General features: G+C 33.2%; 2 protein-coding genes across 2 annotated transcripts; one reads left to right on the plus strand and one right to left on the minus strand.

Annotated features, from left to right (window-relative positions):
* Positions 1-842: 842 nt before the first annotated feature.
* Positions 843-4,895, plus strand: LOC125218796 (prolycopene isomerase, chloroplastic). Its single transcript, XM_048120569.1, has 9 exons — positions 843-1,054; positions 1,746-1,969; positions 2,165-2,275; positions 2,766-2,819; positions 2,936-3,223; positions 3,618-3,809; positions 3,909-4,067; positions 4,166-4,402; positions 4,491-4,895. The coding sequence occupies exons 1-9, from the start codon at positions 907-909 to the stop codon at positions 4,803-4,805; spliced, it is 1,728 nt and encodes a 575-aa protein (XP_047976526.1). The 5' UTR covers positions 843-906; the 3' UTR covers positions 4,806-4,895.
* A 730-nt stretch (positions 4,896-5,625) lies between these two features.
* On the minus strand, positions 5,626-10,869 carry LOC125222833 (coatomer subunit delta-like). The gene is made up of 12 exons (XM_048125671.1): positions 10,728-10,869; positions 10,329-10,406; positions 10,205-10,244; positions 9,268-9,491; positions 8,799-9,041; positions 8,545-8,716; positions 7,814-8,118; positions 7,517-7,709; positions 7,251-7,401; positions 6,287-6,349; positions 6,099-6,195; positions 5,626-5,958 (listed from the first exon to the last, which is right to left on the minus strand). Exons 2-12 carry the CDS (start codon positions 10,329-10,331, stop codon positions 5,869-5,871), a joined length of 1,581 nt encoding a protein of 526 aa, XP_047981628.1. The 5' UTR covers positions 10,332-10,406; positions 10,728-10,869; the 3' UTR covers positions 5,626-5,868.
* Positions 10,870-19,199: the final 8,330 nt, after the last annotated feature.

A 19,199-nucleotide genomic window follows, 5' to 3' on the forward strand; every position in this document is an offset into this window, starting at 1 on the left:
CGTAGCTGTTGATTTTAAATATAAACTATTTGAACTTTATTGCTACTCCCTACTTATAACATGGGACGCAGTTTGATGGTTCGAAATTATAGGTGCTGAGAATAAAAAATTGCTAGACTGTATAAATGATAAAACCAATAAAAAAATTGCTAGACTGTATAAATGATCAAATCAATAGAAAATAGATATCGAATTTTATTAGAATAAAAACACACCGCTATTTAAAATAAATGATGAAATTTGTTGTGACTTTTGTACTGCTCGTTGTTATATCTTCTTCAATTATATAATAATCATCTAAAATCGACCATCATAATATAGAATTATGCTAAAAAACATATCCTATAATTTATATGACAAAATTCACAAAAAATTGAATTTTATGGTACAAATTAAAAATGTGCAAAAGTTATGATTTAATTCATTATTTTAATAAGTTGTAATAACTTCCAATTTATTTTTATGTTGAAGATATTCAATAATTTTGTTACTATTTTTACACCTGTTTTAGCTAAGTAATGCATTTCTTTTCAGCTTATAATAAGAAAGTAAATGTTTTATTCGTAATATGTTTAATTAAAAAGATAAATAACGTATTTTAATTTATTTATAAACTTGTAATATGTCATTTAATGTTATTAAGATTCAAAAGTTTAGTACTCGTACTAGTTTATATACTACTACTAGACATACACAAAGAATCAACTAATGGTCTACGAACTGATATAGCTAGCTTCGCCGAATCATTTATCAGTCTATTTTTTAGTATTTTTTTTAATGAGTGTGAGAAAGTGAAATGAAAGCGGAGCCAAATTTTGCATTGGTTAAAAAGTCTCGCACCACAAATGTATATAGTGCTTACGTTGAAGCAAGCTTCACCTCTTCATTCCCACCTTCATCTCATCCATGGCGTTGCCTACTGCTTCTGCTACCTTGCCTCTAAGGCCTTCTTCTTTCACCTCCAATTCTAATTCCAAATGCACCACAAGTAGGATCAAAATTTCTGCGCAAATTTCAACCAATGGCTCCACATCTCTCGCCCAAACCTTTTCAGGTTCCCTCCCTCGCTCTCTCTCTCTGATTAACCAAAATAAATTAGTTGATTTTCGTTTTCTAGTTTAGGTAAATGGTGTAGTAAGTAACGTTTTAGCTTTACTTTGAATGATTTAACCTTAATCTCCATAATAGATAGTATCTAGAAATATGATTTAGATTACTGATAAATATCCTGAAAATCTCATCATGAAATATATTTGGACATGTATGAGAATAGAAATTTGAATGCTGAGGTACCTTGATAAGCTAGATTCCTGGCATCTCTCATAAATTGTAGGCCTACCTATTCTTATCTTCAATTCCCTTCACAAATTCATTTTTTAAGAGGAATAACATCTTAGGATATTTATACATGAGTAAAGAGCTAGAATCAGTTCATGTTTCTTTAATCATAGAATCTGAGATGATATTCTGTCTAAATTCTTGTTGGATTATGGTCATCAAGGACCTGTTATTGTCTATCGTGGTTATATCTGGAGTTCCTTGGATTCCGTCTCACCCATAAGTTTGACCAGTTACTGTCATCTACGAAGGTAGGTAGAGCCTCGTAAACAAAGTATTTATTGTATTTGTCCTCCATTGGCAAAATTGTTACAATCTAAGGTATTTGGTATGATTCTGTCCAAGATAAATTAGACAGGTCCTAAGTCCATGGAGACATTTTAATATTTCTGCAGATTGAATCGCAGGGAAGCCAGAGGCAGATGTCATAGTTATAGGAAGTGGTATTGGTGGACTGTGTTGTGGTGCACTCTTAGCTAGGTATGATCAAGATGTTTTGGTATTGGAAAGCCATGATTTACCCGGGGGTGCTGCACATTCATTTACAATCAAAGATTACAAGTTTGATTCTGGTCCTTCTCTATTCTCCGGTTTTCAATCAAGAGGTCCTCAGGCAAACCCTCTAGCTCAGGTATATTGAATTTTTTTCGCATTATTTTGTTTGTGTGAGTAATAAATAGAGGCCCCATAATTTACAAATATATACTTGCAGTCTCTAGAATGGTTAATGTTGTGTTGGCCATGAGGTCAGGTGTCTCATGGATTTGGTTAGCCTGTAAAGTTACACTCATACAACTCTAGTTGTTTATTATTGGATACTTTGAAGGTCCTCGATGCATTGGGTGAATCACCTCCCTGTGCAACCTATGACTCGTGGAAGGTATTCATACCCGAAGGTGAATTCCTGTCTCGCATTGGCCCAACTGAATTTTACAAGGTAAACATTTTTTTGCCATTTTTCGAAGCATTAGTTATCTCCCTTTCCTACTTTACTTTTTACTATCAAGAAACCTAAAAACTACTACATCAATATTGAGATAGAGATGAGAGAATAGCATGTTAAGACTTCCGCAAGCTCTGGAAGATACCATCTCCATGAAATATTGATATAAGAGATATTTCTATTTATTTATTTTTTGTTTTTGAGATAATATAAAAGCAATGATACCTTTCAGTTTCAGATATATTGCATGGCATCGTATAACTTCAGAATCATCCTGAGGTTAGGAAATCAGGAATCAAGGTTATAATGAAAACAAGTGACAAAGATGATAAAGAAAATGAGCTACACTAGAGAAAGTGATATGTATAACCACATCTTGTCTTTGATCTTAACAATGCTGACAAAATGATGTTCCCATGACAATACAAATCGTCAAAGTTCTGATGATAGAAATTTATATGTTCACTCTTGTATTATTTTTCAGGATCTACAAACATATGGTGGTCCAAATGCTGTACAAGAATGGAAAAAACTTCTTGTGAGTACAAGTTTTTTCCATTTATCTTTGATAAAATTTGGAAAGTCAACAGATGCTTACATTTATGTTATACTCCTAAGTTACCTGTGGTCCCTATGGATAACTCTATATTGTAGGATGCAATACTACCATTATCAGCAGCTGCCATGGCGCTTCCTCCATTAGCCATTCGAGGTGACTTAGGTGTTCTTTCAACTGCTGGTGCTAGATATGCCCCCTCCCTCTTCAAGTCTTTTCTTCAAATGGGACCTCAGGGAGCCCTAGGGGCTACAAAACTTGTCAGGCCATTTGTGGAGATACTTGACTCGTTGGAGCTAAAAGATCCCTTTGTACGAAACTGGGTGGATCTTCTTTCCTTTCTGCTAGCAGGAGTGAGATCTGACGGTGTACTATCTGCAGAGATGGTAACCTTCGTTTTCTAGCTTTCAAATGCATTTTGTTTTTTTAGCTTTCAAATGCATTCTTAAAAGACAGAGGTTCTCTAAATCTTCCTTCATCTGCTCTATGTTTAGTTGACTGGCTTTCCTGCATAACTTATTACATTGATTTTGAATAATATGTTGTTTACTGATATAAGATCTGTCAGTGATCTCTGATGCTGTATAGGGCTGCATTTATCTGGAACATACTTTGACTACTCTTCTTATGTTTTAAGAACAATCATTTTTCTTGAAACATCTCTTATATATGATGAAGTTTTTCTTGAACCATCTCTTATGTATAAGAATAAATCATTTTTCTTGAATATCTCTAATGTCTTATCATACCAGTGCTGCCCTTGTGCTGCCCTTTTTGTAGATATACATGTTTGCAGAATGGTACAAACCGGGCAGCTGCTTAGAGTATCCTATAGGAGGCAGTGGGGCTATTATTGATGCTCTCGTGCGAGGTCTAAAGAAATTTAATGGCCGCCTGTCTCTTAGAAGTCATGTGGAGAGTATTGTCGTTGAAGATGGCCGAGCAATCGGAGTGAAGCTAAGAGGTGGACAAGTGAGTAAAAGTCAGAAAAACAAAAGTGACTGTATATTTGATGAATAGATTCTCAAATGTGAATTCATGCATTAATTCAAAATGATTTCACTTGTTTAGTTTGTTCGCGCTAGAAAGGCTGTTGTGAGCAATGCATCTATGTGGGACACGCTGAATCTGTTGCCGAAGGAAGTCCTTCCACAAGCTTACCAGGAGAGGATCAAAGCAACCCCGCAATGTGAATCATTTATGCATCTACATTTGGGCTTTGACGCAGAGGTGAGTTTTGCTTGATCTCAATAAAATGTTAAAAAACTTTCTTGTGAAAATGTGATATACAATTGTTTTGGTTGTATACAATTACGATGATTGATTAGGGAATCAGCGACGACATAGGGATCCATCACATAGTCGTGAATGAATGGGAAAGAGGAGTTGATGCCGATCAGAATGTTGTTCTTATCTCGATACCTAGTATGCTAAGCCCCGATCTTGCACCCCCTGGGAAGCACTTATTGCATGCCTACACACCAGGAACTGAGCCTTTCGAGCGCTGGGAAGGTCTTGATCGCAAAAGTGACGAGTACAAGCAACTCAAAGCTGAAAGAAGCGAGGTAATAATGCTTTATGAAGTGTTGAAACATTGATATAACCTTTAATGAAGTGATAAAATGGTTGGTAAATATTGATATGCAATAACAGGTAATGTGGAAAGCTGTGGAGCGAGCTCTAGGGCCAAAATTCGACCGTGGCAAGTGCGAGGTTAAGTTGGTGGGGACTCCATTGACACACCAGAGGTTTCTGAGGCGGAATAGAGGGACATATGGTCCGGCTATAAAGGCCGGGAAGGCTTCGTTTCCCGGCCACTCAACTCCCATCTCACAACTTTTATGCTGTGGGGATTCTACTTTTCCGGGCATTGGCGTGCCTGCAGTTGCCGCTAGTGGTGCCATTGTTGCAAACTCACTAGTTTCAGTGTCTCAACACTCCCAGTTACTTGATGCTGTAGGATTGTAACATTCTTATTGCTTAATTAAATAATGATCGTTGTATTTATGTTTGGCTAAGATTACAAGTGAACCAAATAAATTCAATGTTGTACAGTTACTGGCGATTTTGCATTACTTCCTGATTCAGTGCAGTCATGGCATCAATATCAAACTTGGCCTTAATCTGTTGGATACCACAGGTGGGATTCCGTCAAGATATTTGTTGCCCCGAACACTCCCTTTCACCCTCAAGTACATTGATCTCGACACTAAAGTCTGGTGTTCGGGATGTTGCAGTGGCAGTCGGATATAAGCGTTTGATTTTTTGTGACTCCTAAATTGCTCATCATATTCAGTTGCCATATAGACTAGAGACCTGTATTTCCGACCACCACCGCGACATTCCAAATGCTGAAATTTTTTTGCAGAACATTTTATTCCCAAAATTGAAAAGATAGGTACTAAATGATGAGACATTTTCAAGTAAATACACCAAAAGATGCGACATTTTCGAACCCATGAACGCGAGAGAAATGAAATTTTTTATCAAACAATTGATTGAAATTGGATTGAATGGACACCATGGATGGAGATGGTACATGGCATCTATCTTCGCATTTCATGTATTGACAGCAAGTACTCATCCCTCCCCCAAAAATAGGAACCTTTAAAACGGCATAAGTTTTAATGCAAAATTGGTAAAACAAGAGAGATAGAAAGAAAACCGTGTTCGTGGAAAATAGATCTCGTCTCATTATAAAGAGAAATTTCCCGAAAGTTTAACCTTTTAGGAGACAGGAAGTATAATAAAATGTAGGAGTAAAATATTATTATGACCAAACTTCACATAAGTAAAAACTGGGTTGTCTTTACTGAGACTAAAAGCTGCAAATACAAACTATGGACTATGCAGTGAAACTGCCATTGAAATTCCTTAATCAAAAATATCTGAGAGTCAAATTTCAAAACGAATCAACATTTAAACCTCTCTTTACTTGTATGTAGTAAATACGTAAGGGATAAAATAAAAGACAAATTCTTCGGGAAAAAACAGAACCCAGCAGAGTTTGTAGAAACCAACAGTGCAATAATCAAACCACTTGATAGTTTTCAGCAGCGAGCAGCATTCTCTGAGCATACCTAGGAGGATTACCTCCTTTCAGAGGCAAGACATTAACCACCTGCAATGGATGAAATACGTAAGAAACAGCCACAAATATTTACTAGGATCATTACAGCTATAGCTATTCTCTTCCATGGAAAATACTCAGCAAGAGTTCTAAAAGATGTAGCGTGTGATGCACAGAGGACAGAAGAGAACCTGTAGATTACTGAAAGTTCTTGTAGAAGTGAAGCGCACAGAAATTGGGAAAAGATCTGATGTATCGATTGCAGGAATAACAAATTCCATAGATCCACTGCAGGCACAACATAAAAATAATAAACCAAATCAGAAACACAATAGAATCAGATTGAAAACTAAGCAGAAAAAATGCAGTGCCAATTAACCTGCGGTTGGAGTTATCGATCAGCAAAATAGACCATTCCAAAATTGATTTCCTGGCATCGTACCTGCAATTGATATTCCAAAATGCTCACTGCCTACTTGATATATTAATTGAGAATGAACATCAGAGTACAAGCCTTAGAATCAACAATGGTCTCAACAGTAAACAATAACCTGGCCACATGTGGACCCCATTTCTTTGGCTTGCTCATATCTCTATATAAACAATGACTGATCTTTAAATCAATTTGGATTTTATTTCCATCCAGTTTCTTATGCTCCACTTAACAACACTCAAACCAGCCTCACAAGCTAACAGTTTAACCTAGTCACGTTACAGTCATCAAAGGGACCAAGCACTCACAAACCCACATGACAAGGATGGATGTTGCATCATGCACAGTACAGTCATCACAAAATCCATGGACAGCAGCCTCATTTAATTAGTTACTAATAAGTTAATACCACAAGGCTGTCTAACATAGGGTACTTCAAGTCTGATTCTGGCTAGTTGTGTCTTGAGACGATCAAGTGGGCTTAGATAGCCCTATAAGTGGGTGTGGCTTGCATTAAACATCAGATAAGCTATAACAATGATTTTGTTTCAGGAGAAGAGTCGCACACTGAGGGGGCAATACATGGTGCAACATTCCACTAATCATTATGGACCTATCTTTGAGAGACTATCTTATTTGCTCAATCACTACATCATACAAGTGTATCTTAACTTCACAGATTAGAAAACTCTAGCTTCTGATCTAGTAGTCAACTTTTAGAGGTATCAAGTCATATTTTGAAAACAATACTAAACACAATGTATGGGAGATAGCTTTTAGATGTATCAGGGTTTCATAGGAGTAACTGAGAAACTCCAACCAATACTAAGTGATAGTAAAAGATACTTAATATCTCTAGTAAGCCTTTAGCAATGAAATGTCAGTAGTAAACAATAAGATGAAACCACACCTCCAATCCCCATCAATTTGTTGTACTCTTGGTGCCTCTCTAAGAGCTGGAAGAGGAATTGAGATCACAACATTTTGCAGATCAAAACTTGGAGCTTCATACTCTAAGTTCACATAGGTGTCATTGCCAGAAACAGAAGGCCAGCAGCTAACTGCAATGACAAAATTAAGAAGTAGACCATTTACAAGATGGCATATCTTTTTAATGTCTCAAATGACCATTTACAAAATTAAGTAGTACTTGGGTGACATAGAAGAAGAGCTTACTTGACAATGGCACAAGTGACTCATCTGCACTTTGCATTCTCCATCTCAACAAACTAACACCTTCATTGCCCTGGCCAGAAGGGAATGGGCGATTTGGGTCCTTAAGACCCAATATGCTCTCACCATTGTACAAATCTTTATTTATGTTGGGGTGGGTCTTAAATATAACTCCAGGATTATCACCTGTCTCGATCTGAATCAACATCAGAAAACAATAATCTCAATAGCATTCAACATGAAAAAGTCTTTCCAGATACAAGTGAACAACAATCAGGGCAGTAACAAGAACTGAGGTACCTGAACTTGGATGAATCCATCCTCCTGGTTAAGTATCTGGAGTGATAACATTCCTTGCAGATCAAAGTTTTCAATACCACCATCCCGTTTTAATGTTACATTAAGCTTTTCTTCAATACTTAATGTAACAGGGTCACTTGGCAGAGAAGCAGGTGCTTTGGACTGACCAGCACTTGGTCTCACATCTTCAACAATCACTTCACCTTCAGCCTTGAGAGATTCCAAAAACTGGTTGGTTCTTTGTGTTTTCCCAAGCTTCATGCCAAAATCTTTTGACGGAGCTGTAGCAGAGGATGGCAGACGACCTAATCATTGTAATTCGAAATAATTAATACAGCCTAAATTCAACAAATTTACCATTTAAAACAAATTTCAACTTTTACCAGTAACATAACTAACTACTGTAACATTTAGTTAAAAAGTAGTACTGTATAATAAAATAATTTTTCATATGTAATACTAGTATTTTTTTAACTCAATATAAAAACAAATGACCAACTTGTATCAATAGTGACACGTTGAACAAACATAACACTAACCAAGAAGATGAACTCAGAAAATGCATTTTAAAGTAGCTGAATCTTTCGCTGATTTGTCTCGATTAATTATTCCTATTAGCTTTATTCAAAGTTATATCATCTTCATAAAACTAGTTAGAGCATCCTGATGATACAGGTCAGTACTTCCAATACAGATTATCAAGTAGCTGCAACTTTTTTTAGAGGGTAAACCTTTCTGCTTAGAGAAGGAGTCCCCTTCGGTGATTATTCCAAAGCTAGAACCACCTCCAAAACCACCATTGTTGCTAGATATGTTAGTGTCACTGCCAAAGCCACTGTCCATTCTTCCAATACTTGATTGAAATGACATCATTCCTCCCTTGTCACCTCTATTCTTCTCAATCTATATTGAACATGTAATTAGTTAATCGATCCATGGTATATGAAAAATGACAAACAGAAATTGAGTAACAATGAGCATTTACCTTGCTTTTGTCAATTTCACTAGCCTTTTTTTTCATAATATCCTTGGTTTCATTGATTTTACTTTGGAGGACCAGCTTGTGTAGTTTCTCTTCATGACTTTCCATTTCACAATACTGCTTGACTTGTGCAACTGTGACATTTTCCTTGTGTCCCAGTGAGATAACTTCATCAAATGCAAAAAGAATCTCAAAAGCTGTCTTGCCAATGCCTTCCTCATCTAGGGAATAAGAGTATTCAGGCACCTGAGATGGTTAAACAATGGTACAGTTTACAATAATACCAAGAAGGTCAAAATTTTCTAAAAATAATTGATGTTAGATATGATAATGACTTCAAGTGATGAGGATTGAAGACTACACCTACAAAATTAAGACATATATGGAAGACCAAGTGGGATACAGAATATGAACATACAAGCAAACTCAGAATCTAAGATCAATAAATCCAAGCCAAATAAAGAAAGGTTACAAGTTTAGAAAGTAGTCTCAGTGTCTCCAAATCCTCAAGAATGTTACTCTGCTTATTTGTAACAAGAAGCAGATAGAGGGTCTCTATTGGCTGATAGACATAACGGACATTCTCAGTCTCAACATAAGTATGTTGTTTCCCTGTTCCCACCAATTTGGGGAAAGCTGCAAGATACCCCTCAATTCGTATACGAGACATGTCCACAAACTGTCTCGAGACAAGTGCTGTAAAAGATACAAAATCACATTGTTACATATGCCCATTGTTCTAATAAAAGGAATGAACATAAAAGTAGACAACATAGAAAATTCAGAGAACTTGCAAAACTAATCACATGTATAGAAAATAAACTGAATTGCTAAAAAAGCTGAGCAGCATAACTAAAAATCAAACGTGAACATATAAACATTAAAAAAGGCGTCTCATGAAAGTTCAACAGAAGGCACAAGGACCATAAAGAAGACATTATAAACAAATGTATGATAAGAAAAGGCAATGCATGGAAAACGCAGATAGGTTTGAAACAAAATGGACAGAACCAAATTACACAGACAGATGTAAAAAAAACTAGGCAAGACCACAAGAAGGTAAGTACAATAAAATAACCCATGATGTGCAGTCCAGATCAAGAAAACAAAATACTTAATAAATATCGATGTCCCTGTCAATCGATTCTGCAAACAGACAAATTAATTAGCATGCATGCCTAATCATATTCATGTTCGCCTAATCATTCTCGAACGCAATGTTCTAGCTTGAGGACAGGCTGAGATCATTACAATGCCAAAGAGATTTTTCTTGCATTCAGCACAGGCATGGAAAAATAGCTATAACAACTAAAAGCACTGACCAAAGATAGCATCCTCACATATCCAACTTACATATTCAAAATCAGGAGAAGTAATACATGGAAAGAAAAAAAAAGGTAAAGGCCTACCTTTGCCCGATTTACTTATGATAGAAGCCGCTAGTACAACCTGTACCGTATAGATAAACGTCAGGAACACAAATAAAGCAGATAAAAAGGAGAATCAAACAGAAAAATGTCATAGAAAACTCACCATCTTGTTTTCTCAATTCCACCACCGGACACTAATCAATATAAACGTGAAACAACAAGAGAAAATCCCCAACAACACCTACAAAATCACAATTGAGCCTTCAAATTCGCAAAAGTACCAAAATCAAGTGAATTTCAGGGAAAAATTGATAAATACACAGCACGCTAGCTACACAATCACAGGATCTAGAAGAAGATCCAGATCCGATGCGATGCAACGATCTATGTTTCAAATTCGTAGAATGTAGGGATACATGAAAGTTAAGATTTGTAGAAAAAATGGAATGTGGTTTCCGTGCGCAGATACCGCGGGATTAGATTGCAGCAAAAAGGAAACAGAAATCGGAGCAAGTTTCGAGCGGATCAACCGAGAAACACTCCAGATCAAAAGTTACGTTACCTGAAATTTCACCAAGATCCAGATCAAGCGAGTACACTGCAGAGTGCGATGAATGAATGAATTAATAGCTAAGCGAGGGGTATATGTGGTTAGTTTGGTTTCGACAACTCACCCTTTGAAAAATTACTCTTATGCAAATCGCACCCTTTGAATTGTTGGTAATAGGAACTAATTCACGCTTCCATAATAATAGAGTCATTTTATCATTTTAGCTACGTTCCATATTAATGGAGTCATTTTCCTTTTTAGTAAAAGCCAACACATTTTTCAACTTATACTTTAATCTCTCTTACTTTATTCTCTCTTCATCTCTCTATCATTTTCCACTTTTCTCTCCCTTTACTTAACTAACCTAATACAATTTTTCTTAATCTCCATATCGAAAAGAAATGTCTCTATTACTATGGAACGGAAGGAATATACTATTACAACTATCTCACATCCGTGTTAAAACTGAAATCACTTTATAAGTCTCATGGGTCATCTTCCTATCACCAATTGGTTATAGGATGGAACCATGAATTTCTATCGAAAATTAAATTTAAATTATCATAATAATAACTAAATTTGATTTAATACGTGAAAAAAATATAGATGATTATAGCAACACTTTTTACAATTGTTCAATCATGAAAATTTTCGGTGTGTTATTTGTCTGAATTTATTTATGGAAACATACATGTGAAAAAACTAACGTCATGTATTAAACGATTGTTGTAGCTAATGTTTTGTCCATTTAGTATTTTATGAGTGTTATATCAGTAGTATATAATTTTTCTCAAATATGAGATTATGTGACAATTGAAAAATATCGATATAATCGATTATTTTGACAAATTACGGGATTGACGAAAAATTGACCAGTAGTCTTTCCTTCAATTTGCTCAATTAGAAAAATGAAAAATAACCAGGCCAAAAATATCCGTGTAAAACCAAGAAAAAATAAATAAATAAATAAATAAATAAATAAGACATCAAATTACATACATATCGAAATAATAATATAGTACTACTTTGTGAACCGAGAAAATATATCATGTAGTACATGCATTGGATAACTAAATAAAATGTTTTAAATATATTTTCAAAAGTTCAGAAATTCTTTCTTCTCGCTTTTTAAAAAAGATTGTGTTAGAGTTTTGATGCAATTGTAATATTGGAGTATTCATTTTATTTAAAATAAATCATATTTAATACTCTCTTCATTTTTTATTAAATGTTTTATATTTTCATTTTAGATGAACCTTAAATTCTGTGATCTCATTTCGCTTACATTTTTATTCAAAATTTAATATATAAAAGCACGATCCATTTCTATTAATTTTTTCCACCCAATTTTTTTTTACATTTCTTAAAATCAGTGACGTATGGATGAGCAAAATAAGCGAATATCCAATCCAAACCAAATCGAAACTTAAAATATTCAGTTTAGTTTTTCGGTTCGGCCAAGTTCGGTTTAAACTTTTGGCAAATATGGATTTTCGGTTTAGTTTGGATCGGAAAAAAAAAACTGAATTTCTATTTAATACTATTATATAACATTATACCTTATATACAAACTAAATATTGTAAGCAAGCTTCATTTACTGTCTGGAAGAGCATTACTTTTGAATTGATTTTATAAAAATTAAAACAAAGTAAGAATCAAAGAATTAAATGAGAAAAAACTAATTATATGGATAAAATCACGCAAAAAGAAAAGTTCTAGAGACTTGATTTCATTACCTTTAGTTTATTGATATATCTCTAATTAGAGCGGTTATGATAACTTATTAAGTGTAGTTAAAAAGACATATATGTGCTCGAATTAGTGCATAGCCTATGCGCCGCACAATCTCAACATATCGCTAGATGACTCTCGGGTCTCTCGGCATTACCTCAGCAAACTGATGGGCGTCTTTTGATCTTTGCAGCATAGCAGGCTGTTGGGCGTCATGCATGCTGCTCTACCGCAGGACAACTCAATGTCGGTTAGTTTCCAAACGGTTCTTTATGCATTTCTTCTTAATTTTCAAGTCTATTTGCTATCAAAACTCAATAAACACGTAAAACAATTAAAAAATAAATAATGTGTACTGATATACCATAATTCATATGTAATAGAACAAAACTGGTCAAGTGTAATAGGCCCTAAAAGCATGTAAGTTCCGTTAGATTAATCCTAATCTATGTATAATGTGAATTGTACTAATTTTATGATTTGATTTCGTCTTATGATTCTTGTCTATGGTGTTTTGTTACGTTGAAATATAGATAAGATGCTTAAGAATTAGCAAGTGTTTCATAGACTCTTGAACTAAATGATGCATGTAGAGTTTTAGAAGTCAAATTAGAACTTACTTTGTCTTTGTGTTTGTAAGAGTTACTATATAATGATATGAATTGAATTTTAGTGTCCAGGCACATTATATTCAACAATTAAACGAAAAATAATTTTCAACTCCCACATTTATAGTGGCGAAGCCACATGAGCTCCGGCCTCCGGGGGCATGGACCCCCACCGGTTTAAGTATAGTACAATTACATATGCTTGGCTGAGATAGTTGCATATTTTGCCGCTTAATATGATGTGTTTGAATCCCCATTTGTTTCGAATTCTTGCATATATTGTGGTTTTTAGTTTCAGAAAGCTCCTTTTATTTGCTTCCTATATGTTTGTTTTAGTTTCATCGTGTAGTAATTTGAATGGAATTTAATAATACTAATAAATAAACTTTTAGATTAGTAAATCTGTATATAAATCATATTCCCTCCGTTGAAAAATGATCTTATTTTGCCATTTTTTAGTGTCCACAAAAAATAATCTTATTTCAAAGATATAAATTCTCTCGTTCTTTACCTGCTTTTCTCATTTTCTTTCTTACTTTTCTTCTATATCTCATAATTTACTCACTTTTCCTTTTCCTCTCGGTCCCATAAAGATTGTTCAATTTTTTCATTTCCGTCTATCCCACAAAATTTGTCTCATTTCACTTTTACCATTTTTGGTAGTGGACCTCATATTTCACTAACTCATTTTTACTCATATTGTATAATAAAACTAATATATAAAAATAAGACTTACATTCCACTAACTTTTTCAACTCACTTTTCATTACATTTCTTAAAACCCGTGTCTGGTCAAAGTGAGACAATCTTTGTGGGACGGAGGGAGTACTTTACAAATTTATCGTTAAAACTCGTGTCGTCCGCAAATAAGACTATTTAATTTTGAAGTTATCTTATGCAATATATTTTTCACAATATAATATTTAATCCTTTTATTTTTCCAGTGAATTTCATCTTGAAATTCTATAATGAAAAAATATTTTGGAAAGAGAGCGAAATAGTTTGTACTACTAGTATGATTTAGAGTTATGGATAGATGGAAAAAAAATTTCGCGTATTATCCATCTTTCTCATAGCTTTTGGCGATGACAACATCAAAAATACCTTACAATCATGAATTGTAAGTTGGGCCCCAAACATTAAAATCCTGGCTTCGCTGCCGCATAAGCTTAATTTCTAACCATAGTACAATTTCATTCTTTGGCAATATTCATATCCAAAGCTAGGATGATAGGAACGATGCTTGTATTTTCATGATTATTTAAATATGTAGTATCTACTTTTGCTCTGTATGAATTTCAACTCAATTATCTTTAAAAAATATTAAACTTTCTTGTAAGAACTAGATAATCATTACCTTCTTGTCGGTCGGGATGTCAATCGGGCCAGTTCACCGGGTTTCAAGCCAATCCTATTCGGGTTACGAGTCAATCGGGTGCGGACTAATCGGGCTGTGATTTTTCCGAATTATAAAAGTACAACCCTAACCCTAAAAGCCCGGGTTTCAGGCTAGCCCAACGGGCTAACCGGGATGCTACCGATAAAATTAACATGCGCTCAATCCAATAAATAATGGTGAAAATTAGTTATATTTATAAAATGTAAAATATTTAATTATGATAAATTTGAGATATAGGCTTAAACTCAAACATTAACATGATCAAATACTAATATTTGAGATTTATGCAAAATAAAACATATACATCAAGAAATTTTAAAGCATGTTTTAGAAATTTAAATATATTTTTTAGTGAATTTGAAGTTTCTAATTTATATATCTATTATTATGTTAATAAAAATTTAATACATAATTTATATATTTAAGATCAAAAATTGAAAGTTATCTTTTTAGTAATTTATATCATAAAATAACCAATGAAGTGTCGAATTAGAGTCAAACAAATAGAACAAGAGAAATTTTATTGGATTTTCGGGCCAGCCCATCGGGTTTTCGGGTCTAGCCCTAACGGGTTGCGGGTTAATCGTGTGCGGATTATTGGACTGTAATTTTATCGGGAGCTAAAAATTTTCAGCCTTAATCCTATAAATTTAGCAGGCTATTCGGGCTGGCCCACATACTGCGGGCTACATTGATATACCGTACCTTCTTGTAGTTCGGCACATGTAACAACTGCATTTGAACTTGTACTATTGCAAGATAGTTGTAATTTGATGGACATTTATTTAAACTTGAGTGGTCATTTAAAAATCAAATCACGAGTCCTAAAATTACACACCAATATTATACTCACATTTACTTTTTTTATAACATACTTTGCCCCATTTTATTGAGTGAGTATTCGATTTCATTTCTAACTTTTGCCTATTTTTGTATTAATTCAAATATTTAAAATTTTACAAAAAATAATTTAAAGTGAATTGTTTTATTCAAAAGTTTAAACTCCTAAGCTGATTATTCTAAAATTTTAATTGAAACTAGTATCACCCACGTGCGTTGCACGATCTATTTTCTTTTATTTAAACTTATTTTATACTGTAAAATGATTTTATAAATTCATAAAAATATTATTGTATGAAATCTGAAATTATAAATATATAAAATAAAAAACAATTATTAAAAAATATAAAATCAACAAAGAAAAAAAAATAACACACAAATATATTGATTGGTGATTTTGGCAAAAATATACATACATATTATGAGCTATTATGTTGTATGCTAATAGAACTGTGTAAAGAGGAATTGCAAAAGTCTTACCATTATCATAATCTTCTCTGATAACAAGACCACCAAAATCTTCCATACAATCCTCCTCTTCAAGTTGCTCATTATCCCTCAACATATTCTATTACTGGTTCCTGCAATATCGATCAAATGGGCACTGTGAGTAACGAATCAAACAATAGAACTGGAGCAAATTTGTTGATGCAGAACCTCCCGGCAGTTACAAAAATATTATGCACCTAACCTCCCACTCGCTCCACTAATATTTACTATACTACAATTAAGTCAACAAAAAAATAGTTATATTTAAATAATACTAATATCGGTTTTAAAAAGGCATTTCCCCAAATACCCTCAAAACTCCCCTTTTATATATTGTATAGATATACTCTATTAAGTTCAACTAACATAAATATCACACCATTCAATGGCAACATACAATATATTTGATAATTATTTAAAGTCCACAACAAATTGTTTATATATAGATATTTCTTTATGCGTTTTTATTTTGTTAGACCATCTCCAACCATACATCAAAACTCATTTTTAGTGTAGATAATTTCTCCAATCGTATACCAAATTCAAACTAATTTTTGGATTTTTTTTTAATGGAATAACACCAAATATGGTGTTTACTCTAAAATTTTGTTAGACAAATACTCAAAAATGGTGTAAACTTAAATATGGTGTAAATGGTTGGAGTAAAACTATTTTTTTGTGTGACGTATACTCAAAAATAGATTTGAGTTTGGCGTAAATGGTTGGAGATGACCTTAGTATGGAAGTATAAGTGTATCTAAAGTACTAGCCATTTGTACTATGTTTCGATATATTTCTTAACACAACCATGAGCCAGATATTATATGGATGCTTAAAGGTAGTCTTCTCTATTATGAACACATCACCTAATTGGTCTGATACGAAGCTGTCATATGGGAATGTGATAAATTACTACTACTACAGAGGCTTGGTGGGTAGTTGCTCGAATTCGTTGTTCAAACAATATGTTAGCACATATTCTAGTCGTAACTCCTTTATGTTTCCCTCTTTTTTATGTTTTAATCTTTTATCTCGGATTGTATAGTTAAATATTTTTAATTGTTCCCTCAAATTTTTTTGTTGTTAGAAAAATATTCAGTTAAAATCAATACAAATATTTGAAAATTTTCAAAATTTTAATTTGAAATGAACCAAAATTTAAACGAAAACTTAAATTTCGATTTAATTTGAATTGGATAATTAAACACTTGATCACCGGTAATTCTATGGGGCTTTGGATCTATATTCAATTTTGGATCTCTATAATAAATGGATCCTAAACACTTTTAATCACTGTATAAGTATTCACTTTGAAGTTTAAAATTTGTAAATGAAACAATATCTGATTAATTTCATTTCGATACAGTTCAAAATTTAAAAATGCATTGCTGAATCTATACTATTATTAAAAGCTGAGTTTTTTTTGGGGGAAATCAAAGGGAAATTCCCCCTGTTTTCAAATTTGCGATATTGGGGGAATTTTGCAAATGTCATCCGCCAACTCACACTTCCAAGCTTTGACCAATAGTTAAAATGACCCCACCACCTTCATGCATTAAAACCATCAGATAATAGCATCATTTTTAATTGTAAAGCTGACTAAACATCACATCATCTATATATATACAAATACATTTTGTATGCATACGAAACACATAGCATAACAAGGTTTTCCCACCTAAATAAAACGTAGGTTTTGCCTCCAAAAGAAAATGTGGGTTTTCCCTCCCAAAAATAATGTGGGTTTTTCCCCCTCCAAAATGGAGGGGTTTTTTGGAGCTAAAAAAGGGGGGAAATCTGTTCATTCTAGAGCAAAAAAAAATTGAAATTTGAAATTTAAAACCCAAGATTATTTAGAAAGTTGTTCTATAAATATCAGTTGCAACAACACACATTCATAAATTACAGGTTCTCTCTCTCTCTCTACGATTTACTTTCATATCTTTCTTCATCTTTATATTTTTTTTATTTCAATATTTTATTGCTTATCTTGACCATTTATATTTTGCAGATATTTAAGGTATGTAAATTTTATCTAATATTTTTCTTTTTTTACATAAGTTACAGGTTCTTCTCTCTCTACGTTTACTTTCATATCTTTCTTCATCTTCATCTTTATATTTTTTTTATTTTAATATTTTGTTGCTTATCTTGACCATTTATATTTTGCAGATATTTAAGGTATGTGAATATTATTTAACATTTTTCTTTTTTTACATAGGTTAACTCTTTAAACCACAATAGCATTAACTTCTATTAATACTCACCATTGTTTGTCCTATTAAATCTAATATCTCACAACATCTTCTGGGTTTTTGCAGATATTAACAAGCATTGAATATCAAAAGAAGAGTAAATTAGAGAATGATAAGAGAAGTACAGATCCAACAGAGAAAAAGCATAAAACCAAGAACAGATGAAGGCACTAACGAAATCAGCATAGGCCATGGCTTGCCGGAGCTGTCCAACCATTTATATAGAGGAAGTGAAACTGAATAGCTGAAAAAAGAGGGATATAGAGATGAAAGGAGTGAGAGATAGAGAGGGGTGAAAGGAGCAGAGGAGAGAGAGTAATTTCCTAGGGAGTAGTAATATTTTTTTATCATTTTGTACATTTGAGTGTCAGATGCACTTCTTTTTGTTTTTAGTAGTAATATATTTTTTTTTATCATTTTGTACGTTTGAGTGTCAGATGCACTTCTTCTTCTTTTTTTATATATATTTTGTGTAAGATGATTAGTCCAAAGACAACGAAGGGAAGAGAAAAAATGACGAAGAGGTTTTTCTCTTCCATTGTTTCGATTAATAGGCAATAAATGTATACACATTGTGGAGCAATAATTGCACAGAAAATAGAATGGAATGCATTTCATTTTCCATAAAATATGAGTTTGTAATATAATAGAGTACTATATAATTATAAAGGATTAAATATCTTAGTTTTCAACTGTAAAATGGATTTTGAGTTTTATTTCTCTATTTATTTGTATTAATTCTCATAAGTCCATTAAATATATATTCTAATCAAATAATTTCAAATAGTATTAAATGGAGTACATTTTTTTACAGATCAATAAATCAACTTATCTAAAATAAACATCTACAATGTCATTTTTTTCTTTTATTGAACATTACTCTATGTAAATGATTATATATTTTTATTGATCAATAAATCAATGCCATTTCTTTCTTTTGTCTTAATATAATATATTTTCTTTTATTTTAATATACTTTAAGACATAAAATAGAATCCTCTATTTCTTCACCATTGGTTTCGTACAGTATATTGCAAGAAAGAGAGAGAATGAGAGATACAATTAGAAATAGGTGGCACAAAGAGTTGAGATTAAGTTTAGTAGCCATATGATTATTGTGAAGCAATAGATTTTAAACTTCATTAATTAAGAGCAATGATA

Source organism: Salvia hispanica, chromosome 4 (assembly GCF_023119035.1).
Source record: "Salvia hispanica cultivar TCC Black 2014 chromosome 4, UniMelb_Shisp_WGS_1.0, whole genome shotgun sequence".
NCBI classification, from domain to species: Eukaryota; Viridiplantae; Streptophyta; class Magnoliopsida; order Lamiales; family Lamiaceae; genus Salvia; species Salvia hispanica.